Source organism: Oncorhynchus masou, chromosome 32, assembly GCF_036934945.1.
Source record: "Oncorhynchus masou masou isolate Uvic2021 chromosome 32, UVic_Omas_1.1, whole genome shotgun sequence".
Lineage (NCBI taxonomy): Eukaryota > Metazoa > Chordata > Actinopteri > Salmoniformes > Salmonidae > Oncorhynchus > Oncorhynchus masou.
The window spans coordinates 25197770-25210398 of record NC_088243.1 but is presented as its reverse complement, the minus strand read 5'-3'; the positions used below and the strand labels follow the sequence as shown (position 1 = coordinate 25210398).

The following is a 12629-nucleotide window of genomic DNA, read 5'->3' as shown; positions in this document are numbered from 1 at the left end:
CACACTGTGTAGAAATGTATTCTCAAACCACCTGTGGGCCATATGTTGACACCCCTGTATGACAGTATGACCCCCAAAAATACTTAATTAGAAATAAATCTAATTACGTTGGTATCCAGGCACTCCGCGTTGTGTTGTGCATAAGAACATTCCTTAGCTATGGTATATTGGCCATAAACTACACCCCCTCGGGCCTTATTGCTTAACTATACACGTGATTTCAGGACTCGTTACAGACAACATACAAAATTATAAAACAAATTGCTATATTCTGTAAATAATTATTTGTCAGCTGTCTGTGCTGATGAACTGTGTCACAGCACTTTTCTGATTAGACCCCGTTTGCTCTTCTCCTTTACCTCATGGTTAGTGGATAGATGATTAGGTCAAATATCCATTTTAGCAGCAGTACTTGACCCCTTTTACAATAAATGTAATACCCAATACCTATGTAATTACATTGAGAGTTACATAGGCAGGTATTGTGTATTCACAGTGCAGCAACTTTCAGGTATTATACCAGTTTGCATCATACAAAAAAACATATAAACTCAATTAATTTGAGCTTGTTTAAAAGTTTATTGCAAATGGAAATGTCATGTTTGGGATTGTTATTTTATTGGTTATACACGCCATTTCTAATGCTTCTCAGGTCACTGTTGTGAGGTTATGCCCTACTGTTCTGAATAAAGGGTCATCAGAGAAGTGCAACATTTGTAAGTTGGATCGGCAACTGTCTGCATTATGTGCGGTTACGCCCTCTAAAATAAAGAGAACTTTGAATACCAGATAGCATAGGTTCTCAGTATAGTCTAGTAGATAATTGTAGCTCTTATTGTAAAGATAAAGGGCAATAAAGTTATATTGACTTAGGGCCATATAAAGCGCAGGGAAAGACTAATAGTTAGATCATTTAGGTCATACATTATAAAATGTTTGAGCCCAAAAGAAACAGTAAGCAAACACAAAAGGATCCACAATCAGAAACTTTTATTTATCTGTCCTTCAGAGTTCTTTTTACATCTTGTGTTATATGGAGTTGTCCTTCATGGTGTCCTCCACAAGGACCTGATGGTAGGTGAGCAGGGGCTGCAGGTCAGCCACCAAGGACTCCACCATGCGAAGCAGGCAGCTCAGCTTGTTGTTCTCCTTCAGGAACTTGGCAGAGCGGTTCGGCGCCACCTCAAACTGGGGTTACATTTTCAGACAACTGAAACAGAACAATAGACTGGGTTTGTAGCACAAGGCTAAAACGGAGGCCCTTTATTATAAAAAATAAAAAAAACGAATTGTAAAAGTGAGTGAAGCATGACAGTTAAGACTCACTTGAACTAACCTGCATTTAATTTTCATTTCTCTCTGCCTCCACCCCCAGATCTTCAAGAGGCCAGCGAGCAGAGTCTGCAAGCTCTCTGTCTCCCTCTTCATGTCAGTCTTCAGCCTCCTCATCTCGTCCCTCTGGCCCCCCAGCATCCTCTGCCACCTCCACAGCACCGTCTCCAGGTTGGAGTGCTCAGCCTGAGCTCTCATCTCTGCTTCTAGTTCTGGGTTCCCTTGGGCCTAATCGAGCAGTTGTGGATGTGGGTGCATTTCCTGACTCTGGTTTAAGGTGTTTGGAGGCTTCCTCTCATTCTCATCTTCTTCCACCTTCCCAATTCAACAGTATGACAGGTAGATTTGAAACTTGTTGGCCAAGGCTAACAGAACAAGTAATGAAACTACAACAAATGTTACCACAATTATTTTAACTATTGAGTTGTAGAGACAGTGGAAATTAGTATGGAAATCAATCACTTCCAATAGAGAAGAATTAGACAATGTTTTACACTGAAAAAAATATAAACGCAACATATAAAGTATTGGTCCCATATTTCATGAGCTGAAATAAAAGATCCGCAAAATGTTCAATACACACAGAAAACATAACTCTCTCAAATGTTGTGCACAGATTTGTTACATCCCTGTTAGTGAGCATTTCCCCTTTGCCAAGATAATCCACCCACCTGACAGGTGTGGCATATCAAGAAGCTGATTAAACAGCATGATCATTACACAGGTGCACCTTGTGATGGGGACAATAAAAGGCCACTCTAAAATGTGCAGATTTGTCACACAACACAATGCCACAGATGTCTCAAGTTTTGAAGGAGTGTGCAATTGGCATGTTGACTGCAGGAATGTTCACCAGAGGTTTTGTCAGATAATTGAATGTTAATTTCTTTACCATAAGCCGCCTCCAACGTTGTTTTAGAGAATTTGGCAGTACGTCCAACTGGCCTCACAACCGCAGACCTCGTGTAACTATGCTCACCTTTGATAGCTACTGGCACGCTGGAGAACCATGCTCTTCACTGATGAATCCTGGTTTCAACTGTATCGGGCAGATGGCAGAAAGCATGTATCGTGTAGGCAAGCAGTTGATGTCAATGTTGTGAACAGAGTGCCCTATGGTGGAGGTGGGGTTATGGTATGGGCAGGCATAAGCTATAGACAACAAAAACAATTTAATTTTATCTATGGAAATTTGAATGCAGAGATACCGTGATGAGGTCGTAAGGCTCATTATCATGCCATCCATCCACCGCTATAACCTCATGTTTCAGCATGTCACAAGGATCTATACATAATTCCTGAAAGCTGAAAATGTCCCTGTTCTTCCATGGCTTGCATACTCACCAGACATGTCACCCATTGATCAAGTTTGGGATGCTCTAGATCAATGTGTACGACAGCGTATTCCAGTTCCCGCCAGTATCCAGCAACTTCACACTTGAAAAGGAGTGAGACAACATTCCACAGTCCACAATCAACAGCCTGATCATCCCTATGCGAAGAAGATGTGTTCCACTGCAAGAGGCAAATGGTGGTCACACCAGAAACTGAATGGTTTCTGATCCACGCCTCTACCTTCTTTGTTAAGGTATTTGTGATGAACAGATGCATATCTGTATTCCCAGTCATGCGAAATCCATAGGTTAGGCCCTAATGAATTTATTTCAGTTTTGAGTGATTTCCATATATGAACTGTAACTCAGTAAAATCTTTGAAATTGTTGCATTTTGTGTTAATATTTTTGTTTAGTATAGTTTGGTCAAATTAAAATTAAATCAAATGTTTCTTTGTCACATGCTTCGTAAACAACAGATGAAGACTAACAGGGTAATTCTTACTTACAGGCCCTTCCCAACAATGCAGAGAAAGAAAATAGATAAATAATAGAACAGTAAAACACACAATAATAAAAGTAATAATAAATACACAATGAGTAACAATACCATGGCTAACCAAGTTAATGTGCAGGGGTACGAGGTAATTGAGGTAGATATGTACATATACAGTAACTAGCAATAAAGTGACAGATAATAAACAGTAGCAGCAGCGTATGTGATGAGTAAAAAAAGTTAGTGCAAAAAGGGGTCAATGCAGATAGTCGAGGTAGCTGCTGTAGAGTATTTGGTTAACTATTTAGCTGTCATGCCTGCTCCCACTTTCCGTTCCTGGCGCTCGAAGGCGTCAGGCTGCACTGCATTACACACTCCTGCCACCATCATTACGCACACCTGTCTCCCCTCGGCACACGCGTCAGCGATTCATTGGTCTCACCTGGACTCAATCACCTGTTTTATTACCTCCCCTAAATCTGTCTGTATTCCAGAGCCGTTCCCCGCTTCTGCATGAATTGTCTTATGTCTGTGTATTACCCGGTTCTGACGCTGTTCCATGTCTGTTCCCATTAAATGTTCTACTCCCCGTACCTGCTTCTCTACTCCAGCGTCAGTCCTTACATTAGCAGTTTTATGGCTTGGGGGTATAAGCTGTCCAGACTTGGTGCATCGGTACCGCTTGCCGTGCGGTTGGTATTTCTCAGAACCACATGTTCATGTGTTGAGAAAATGACACAGAGGAATACTTTTTAAAAACATAACTTTTATCTACATTTTTAAAATTCAAGTTCAATCATTTTGCAAGTATGTATAACATTGTAAGATCTGAATATCACTCAGAAATCTTAATCTTAAAATAAATCAATAATAAAAATGAAGCATTATTATATTAATTCATTGGTATGAGTACGGCACAATCAGTGATCCATGCTATGCCATCCTTTTCTGTCCTGAAAGATTCCTCTGTGGAAGACTTACATTTTACATTCTTAGTCATGTAGCACAGTGGGTCCCAAACTGTGGGGCGAGGGGTCGGCAGGGGGAACTCAGTCTGGCTTTCAATTTACTCTTGAAAAGTGTAATAGTAGAATGCACAAGGTGCAAAATCGAAATTGGGGAGTGCATCATCAGTTTTCCTTTTGTCATGTCATTCATGACATACTTTAGAGAGCTATTTACAACTTGTCAGAAATGTCTAGATCAACTGACCCATGTCAGCTAACGATATTTTGCTAGATTTTTTGCCAATGCTGGAAGGGGGGCCTGAGTGAAAAAGTACCCCTGATTTAGTAGACACTCTTATCCAAAGCAACTTTCAGGAACAATTAAGGTTAAGTGCCTTGCTCAAGGGCACAGACACATTTGTCACCTAGTTGGCTCAGGGATTTGAACAAGAAATCTTTCAGTTACTGGTCCAAACTTCTTAACCGCTAGGCTACCGGCCGCTTGGCTTGACTCTTAACTTGACATACAACATCTTATACTCATACAGTAGCAAAGCATTTACACTCAATTAGTGTACAATTAATGCCAAAAAGGAGAAAACCATATTAACATTTGTTACAAATTTCTCACACATCGTCCAGCTTTTAAATCATCAAGTAATTTACCCAAATTTCAAAATTCTTATAACACACAAATTACTGTATATTCTCATTGTTAAAGGAATGGGGGATCTATGTTTACCAAACTGATCACAGACATACCTATAGTGAATATGATATATCAATTCAATCCAACAAATTCCCTCTCAATTCACTCTGCAGATCCACATCTGTTTTGCTTTGTGCTCGATCACTCTTAAAAGCCTACTTTGTAGATATTAATAGACATTCCACTTTTTAAAAATCTTGCATATCAACTTGGAACATGCCAAACACCAAAAAGCATTCCACAAAGACTATGGGTATTTTAGTTGGCCACACAAGCTTATAAAATGACAGTTTTGTCATTTTAGTGGATTAATCCAATCCTAACCTAACCTAAAACCTTATGTAGCAAAACCTACTTTAGATCAGCACTTATGGACAATGTTAATTTATTAGTGTTTACTAGGCTACATCCCTGGCTCTTGCACTCAACCAATAGTGCTGCTGAATATTTTCCTAGGAGTGTATGTGATGTGTATGTAGTACTCCACAAGTTAAACAACTATTCTCAAGCAGTGAACACTGGGCATGATTTGCAGTCCTCTGGCTTACAGTAGTATAAGTAGGTGGTCTATCATACATTCTGATGTCTGTAATATTGAATATTTGGACACCCATGACGGAAAGTCATCATCATCATCATAATCTTCAAACAGTATGATAGTAGCAGTATCTCACAAAAGCAGTGATATATTTAGGCCTAGTCAATCTCAACATTGCAATTTGATATAGCCTTTCCTACATTAATTGACAATAAAGAACCACAAGGATAAGTGCTTGTTCGCCTTACAGCACTACCTTCTGATTACATTTGGAGTAATTTTCAGAATGACATACCACTCTCAATAGAGTACCACAGTACGAGTCATAATACCCATGAAACCTAGCGGTCAAACAGGGAAATGGTTTCAATTGTTTTTCAACCATTTATTTTTCCCATAGGGGATTTTTAGAAACACTTCAAATAATGTTTGTGTAGACTTACCATGGTGTGACGTTTTGATAACTGTGTAAATCTCTCTTGGACAAGGTTGACTTTTATCAATCTAGCCTGCATTTACCCCCAAAATGAAACACTAATTAGCTGCTAATGTGGCTTTCATAAAGAACTACAAATGCCATGATTACCTGGACGAGAATTCCAAATCAAGGCAAAGGTAAGAATCTCTGGATTAACTATCTAATGTTAGCTAAATGTAGTAATGAATAAATTGGCTACATTTCTTTAAATGGACAATTCTTTGAACTGGTGAACAAAACCGAAAGTAACGGGAAGCATAGAAATAGAGCACAGAACAGATCTACCGCTTCTTAGACTTGCTTTCAAGTTACATATTGCATGCAACTTTAACATATTGCATGCAACTTTAAAGATAGTAGGATTCCTGACAATTTATGTACCATTTTCATTCAAAAGGATAGGCTTGATATAATATAACTCTCTCTACCATTCCCATTTACAAATGTGCAAAAGTTAAACATCCATGCTAGTCATGAGCACACTTTTCTCCTTCACAGCAACCACACATTACTTTGAAGTACATGCATATCAAAGGTATATGTTGAATGCATTTTCAAAGTAGGGGGACAACTCACATTACTATAGAACCTAATAAACCAGTCAGTGATATGCATTCCAGGTCCTTGTAGGCATGCAGGTGTTAGAATGTTGCTCCCAACGTGCCTTAAAAAAACAATCTGTCATATGGCCCGATGGTCATTGGTAATTAAAACTAATGCAGCAGAAACAGACCTCTAGATAACCCCAAAATGAAGGATATTTTACTTCATTCTATTGTTTAACAAAATGGCATATAATGTCAAATGTGAAGCAAAGTAATGTTGCTCTCATGGAATGTCATTCCTTGACCACTACAAATTGTATCATAGAAATACAGTGCTACTTGTATGTGCAAATCTCATGGAATGCACCTTGGAATATGACAGGCCGCTCCTTGATTTAGGCTACAGGTTCTAATGATGTTACGAAATATTTGTTTTTCCCCACATAATATAATTCCATGTACACTATAGATATCATCTTACAGATTGCATATTTATTTTTAATTTTTTTTACCCCTTTTTCTTCCCAATTTCGTGGTATCCAATTGTTTTTAGTAGCTACTATCTTGTCTCATCGCTACAACTCTCGTACGGGCTCGGGAGAGACAAAGGTTGAAAGTCATGCGTCCTCCGATACCCAACCAAGCCGCACTGCTTCTTAACACAGCACGCATCCAACCCGGAAGCCAGCCGCACCAATGTGTTGGAGGACACCGTGCACCTGGCAACCTTGGTTAGCGCGCACTGCACCCGGCCCGCCACAGGAGTCGCTGGTGCGCGATGAGACAAGGACATCCCTACCGGCCAAGCCCTCCCTAACCCGGACGACGCTAGGCCAATTGTGCGTCGCCCCACGGACCTCCCGGTCGCGGCCGGTTACGGCAGAGCCTGGGTGCGAATCCAGAGTCTCTGGTGACACAGCTGGCGCTGCGCCACCTGGGAGGCTTACAGATTGCATATTTAACTGCTCAGTATACTTGAAGCAATGGCTGCATCCAAATAGTTCTGATAGACTTCCTTTCCTTGATTGCTTTCCCTCATGATCAAAAACTTCATAACACTTGAAAATGACATTTACCAGTTAAACTATGCGATACAAAACTAAGCTATTAGACATATTGCTTTCACTGATCCAGTTCTTTCAAATCAATACTCACACATGTAAGGAGATAATGAGACATTGCTTTTGAGTATTGGGGCACAGCTAGTGTGCAAAGTGGTCTGATTTTGAGTTTTAAAAGCTTGAAACCAGGAGATCTGTAGTTAAGAGCAAGGCCTCCATTTCACCTGCCAGCACTCTAAATGTTTACCTCAGATAAAGTGTAGTTGGCTACTAAGAAGACGAGTATTGACAAATGCTCACTGAGTCTAGGAAGCTTTAAAGTGTCAATCAGCAACTGAAAAATAAAGTATGCTCCCCACCTCTGTTTCAGCATAAAGTGGCGATATGGGGCTGGAGAAATTGAACCATTCTCAAATTCAAAGACAGAGCTAGGGATGCAAGGACTGACCATCCATGATATTCAAATTATAGTTTTAACCAGGTTTTTCTATGCTATACAGTGTTTGTTTACAAACATTAGGGTAAAACAAGCTTATATTGAGTTCTGATGGGGTACCACAGTTAAACTAAGCTCATGAGGCATAATATTCTTCAAGAATCAATGGGTACATATCAATAATATACAAGTCCAAAAAAGTAAGAAGTAACTGCTGATTGCCCTTTTCATGCAAACAGAACAGACAGCGAGGGAGTTCAAGTCCTTTCATTTGGAGTTCAAGTCCTTTTTATTTGTAGACACCGGAGCTCCCAACTGCCAATCAAACAGGCTGGAGATCGAGTTACTTCTGGATGAAGATGATGACAATGCACAGAGTCCCCACCAGCCCAAGAGCTTGGATGCCCAGGAACCACAGTAGGACCCAGAAAAAGATGATGATCACAGGATCCACAACCTTCTCCCCAAAGTACATCTGGGTGAAGCCCGCGCTGCGCAGGCACTTGTTTAGCTGCCCGAAAAGGGTCCCCATCCGCTCGCAGTCATCCACCTGAGGTCTTGTCGTGGGATCGTCATTGAGAGGCCACCTGGCCATGGGGTCACCGGCTGGGCGTGGTCTGGCCCTTGGGTAACCGGAGGGGCGTAGCCTGGCTCTGGGGTCAGCGGTGGGGCGGGGCCTGGTTCCAGGGTTGCCAGAGGGGCGTGACCACCAAGTCCCAGGGTCACCGGGAGGGCCTTGCCATCTAGGTCCAGGTGGTCTGACTCTAGGGTCATCCTGAAAAGACAAGTATGGCTTTTAAATGACACCCCTATTCCCCATACATTGTGCTGCACTACAATTATCCAGTGTTGCATATGGATCTGGTCAAAAGAGGTACACTACATGGAACGTACCATACCTAGGATAGGCATGTGGTTGTGTCATAAGGCTGTGTGACATGCCATTAGGCTGTATGAATGGGTCTCTCATTCCAACAACACATAAACTTCTTTTCAGCATTATACTGATACATGCTGGAATCATAAGACTGCCCGCCAGCCTTGAAATGTAACTGTTGGTTGTTCAAGTAGCTAGGTGACAGAAACATTGGCCAAAGCATAATAAATGCACTAAAAGTAGCCAGCTACAGTTCATTCAGCAAGTATTCCGACCCCTTGACTTTTTCAACATTGTTATGTTAGACTTATTCTAAAATGTATTAAATAAAATAAAATCAATCCTCATCAATCTACACACAGGTTTTTAGAAATATTTGCAAATTGATTCAAAATAAAAAAACATAAATACCTTATTTGCATAAGTACTCAGACCCTTTTCTATGAAACACGAAATTGAGCTCTGGTGCATCCTATTTCCATTGGTCATCCGTGAGATGTTTCTACAACTTGATTGAAGTCCACCCGTGGTAAATTCAATTGATTGGACATGATTTGGAAAGGCACACCTGTCTATATAACATCCCACAGTTGACAGAGCATGCTCATGAGGTTGAAGGAATTGTCTGTAGATCTCTGAGACATGATTGTGTTAAGGCACAGATCTAGGTAAGGGTAACAAAACATATCTGCAGTATTGATGGTCCCAAAGAACACAGTGGCCTCCCTTATTCTTCAAATGGAAGAATTTTAGAACCGCCAAGACTCTTCCAAGAGCTGGGCACCCGGCCAAACTGAGCAATAGGGAGAGAAGGGCCTTGGTCAGGGAGGTGACCAAGAACCCGATGGTCATTCTGACAGAGCTCCTGAGTTCCTCTATGGAGATGGGAGAAGCTTTCAGAAGGACAAGCATCTCTGCTGCACTCCACCAATCAGGACTTTATGGTAAAGTAGCCAGATGGAAGCCACTCCTAAGTAAAGGGCACATGACTTCCTGCCTGAAGTTTGCCAAAAGGCATTTAATGGACTCTCGCACCATGAGAAACAAGATTCTCTGATCTGATGAAGCCAAGATTAAATTATTTGGCCTGAATGCCATGCGTCACGTCTGGAGGAAACCTGGCACCCTCCCTACGATGAAGCGTGGTGGTGGCAGCATCATGCTGTGGGGAGGTTTTTCAGCGGCAGGGACTGTGCGACTAGTCAGGATCGAGCAAAAGATGAACGGAGCAAAAGATGAACGGAGCAGAGTACAGAGATCCTTGATGAAAACCTGTTCAGGACCTTAGATGGAGGCGAAGGTACACCTTCCAACAGGACAACAACCCTACGTCCACAACCAAGACAACGCAGGAGTGACTTCAGGACAAGTCTCTGAATGTCCTTAAGTGGCCCAGCCAGAGCCTGGACATGAACCCAATCAAACATATCTGGAGAGACATGAAAATTGCTCAGAAAACCAACCTGACAGAACATAAGCGGATCTGCAGAGAAGAATGGGAGAAATTCCCCAAATACAGGTGCCAAAAATGGGGTCAAATCATGAGTCAGTGATTTTTCAGGTCAAAGTAGCTTAAAAACTAAAACGATGTCCTAGTTTCCGATTTGGATGACCTTTCAAAGCGATTTTTTTCCCAGTTGGAGCTATTAATTTTTTTCCGAGTTCCAGCTGTCTTGAATGCATTTGAATTCGGGAGATTCCCGAGTTCCCAGTTGGTTTGAAACGGCAATAGTTGCCTTATGTAATCTAGTTTTGGAATACATCGGGAAATAAACTTCTGAATCCAACTTTTGTCAAAACCACACCATATTCCTGCTGTGTAAACAGTGGTAGATTTAGTGTTAGGAAGTTTCGCGTGAAGTGCGTGGTCTAATCGCAGCCCCAGTTTAACTCGGAGGGAATATGGTGACGACAAGTTAGATTCAGACGCTTATTTGATAGCGATGGATACATTTCACTTTACGTCTGGTAAGTAGAGTTATTATATTATACATATCCTCTTATTGACAGGAAAAACAATTGTTGGGATTTAGCCGGCTATATTGTGGTAGGATTATTTTCCGTCGCCACCCGCCAGCACGATGCACAACTATACAGACTCCCGATGTTGTCCCAAAGCTACATGTCAGTATGACGTCAAGGGATTTAGACTGCTAGCTGATTATCCAAGCAATTTAGTAAGCATGATATGAATCGTCAGTCACCAATTAGCTAACCCTGAAATGTATTCGCTTCGTGCCAGTTCGATGTTTTTTTATATAACTAGTTACAGTTCCACTTGATATAAATATTGCACTGCTAGCAACAATAGCTAATTAACTGCACCTGCTGGATAGCGTTAGCTGGCTACCTGGAATGTTTGCCTTGGTGTGTTGGGTGGATGATGAGATTGACACCTTCTTCGACTATCTAGCTCCTCAAACTCCCGCCGATGCAGTACCGGCTGATCATTCACAAATTGTGATATGCTGGTCATGTTATTCACGCCGTTATGATTATATTTATCCGATGAGGTTTAGGAATGAGAACAAAACAATCAAGACTGTCAATGACACTTCCGCCGCCCCTCCCCCCCCTGTTGTCACGTGTGAGAATTAACGTCACGGTAAGGGGCGTGTCAACTTCAGCTGTCAGTGTCAAATAGCTGAAATGTCTATCAAACAACATTTACATGCAAATATTCGATATTAAACTGATTATGGCAGAAGCCGAGTGTCAACATATTACTCTGTTATCGTAATCGGCGTAAGGTCATAATCGGAGTAAGCATACGCCGATTAAAACAGCTCAGAAAAGCAGGTATCTTTCGAATTATTTGAACATGTAGCAAGCTGAACAGTTGAATGAGTCCCAGGGGTGTATTTAATCTGCGCATGTGCTGACACTGGTAGTGTCATTGCTCGAAGGAATCCAGTGTGACAAATTAACGTAAAAAGTAGATTTTTATATATTTTTTGCGTTTTAGCTAACCCTAACTATTTTCCTAACCTAAACCTGAGTTTCCTAAACTGCTACGTTAATAATCTTAACCTGCTGCGTAAATTCTCCAAACCTGCTTTGAAAGTCAACTCTGACGTTAATTTGACAAAAGCTGGATCCCTTCTACCCATGACACACAAGCCTCCCTCTTTTGCACGAGTGAAGTGAGTTCGGAAAAACTGAAAGTATGAGTTTTAGAAATAGTTTTCACATGCTGAGGCTGCATACACATTTTATGTCTTCGCAAAAATAGCATGGTCTGTGGTACAACTTTGTTTTGTTTTTTGCCTGATTTCAGATATGTCCATGTAAACCGGTTATGAGAGAAATCCTTCGTTTACATGTTTTGCAAATATCTATTATATTAATCTGACTATCCACAATAATCATATTATTTTGTGTGCATGTAGTGCTTCTTTAGAAATTTATTTTTACAGTAGCTCGACTATTTACATTTCAATTAGTATCAAGCAGTAGACACTACAAGGACAAAAGTATGTAGACACATCCAAACTTATGGGCATTAATGAGTTTGTCCCCTTTTTGCTGATATAACAGCCTCTACTCTTCTGGGAAGGCTTTTCACCGGATGTTGGAACATAGCTGCTGGGACTTGCTTCCATTCAGCCGCCAGCATTAGTGAGGTTGGGTACTGATGTTGGGCGATTAGGCCTGCAGTTTGCATTCCAATTCATCCCAAAGGTGTTCAATTGGGTTGAGGTCAGAGATCTGTGCAGGCCAGTCAAGTTCTTCCACACCGATCTCAACAAACCATTTCTGTATGCACCTTGCTTTGTGCACTGGGGCATTGTCATGCTGTAACCGGAAAGGGCATTTTGTTGTCACAAAGTTGGAAGCACAGAATCTGGAATGTCATTGTATGCTGTAGCATTAAGAT

At 41.1% G+C, this 12629-nt stretch overlaps 1 protein-coding gene across 2 annotated transcripts; it reads right to left on the bottom strand.

The window, feature by feature from the left end:
• Nucleotides 1-3907: 3907 nt before the first annotated feature.
• LOC135525757 (uncharacterized protein FAM241A-like) lies at nucleotides 3908-11321 on the bottom strand. 2 transcript variants are annotated; one of them, XM_064953573.1, is made up of 2 exons: nucleotides 11103-11321; nucleotides 3908-8650 (listed from the first exon to the last, which is right to left on the bottom strand). In XM_064953573.1, the coding sequence occupies exons 1-2, from the start codon at nucleotides 11226-11228 to the stop codon at nucleotides 8219-8221; spliced, it is 558 nt and encodes a 185-aa protein (XP_064809645.1). In that variant the 5' UTR covers nucleotides 11229-11321; the 3' UTR covers nucleotides 3908-8218. The 2 variants fall into 2 exon arrangements, with proteins under 2 accessions (XP_064809645.1, XP_064809646.1); XM_064953574.1 differs by having other exon boundaries at nucleotides 9164-11196.
• Between the last annotated feature and the right edge of the window lie 1308 nt (nucleotides 11322-12629).

Coding starts and splice junctions, on each gene's coding strand:
- LOC135525757 (XM_064953573.1), bottom strand. CDS start 11,228: ATGACCAGCATATCACAATTTGTGAATGATCAGCCGGTACTGCATCGG. Junction 8,651..11,102: donor CACCAAGGCAAACATTCCAG/GTAGCCAGCTAA, acceptor TTGTCTTTTCAG/GATGACCCTAGAGTCAGACC.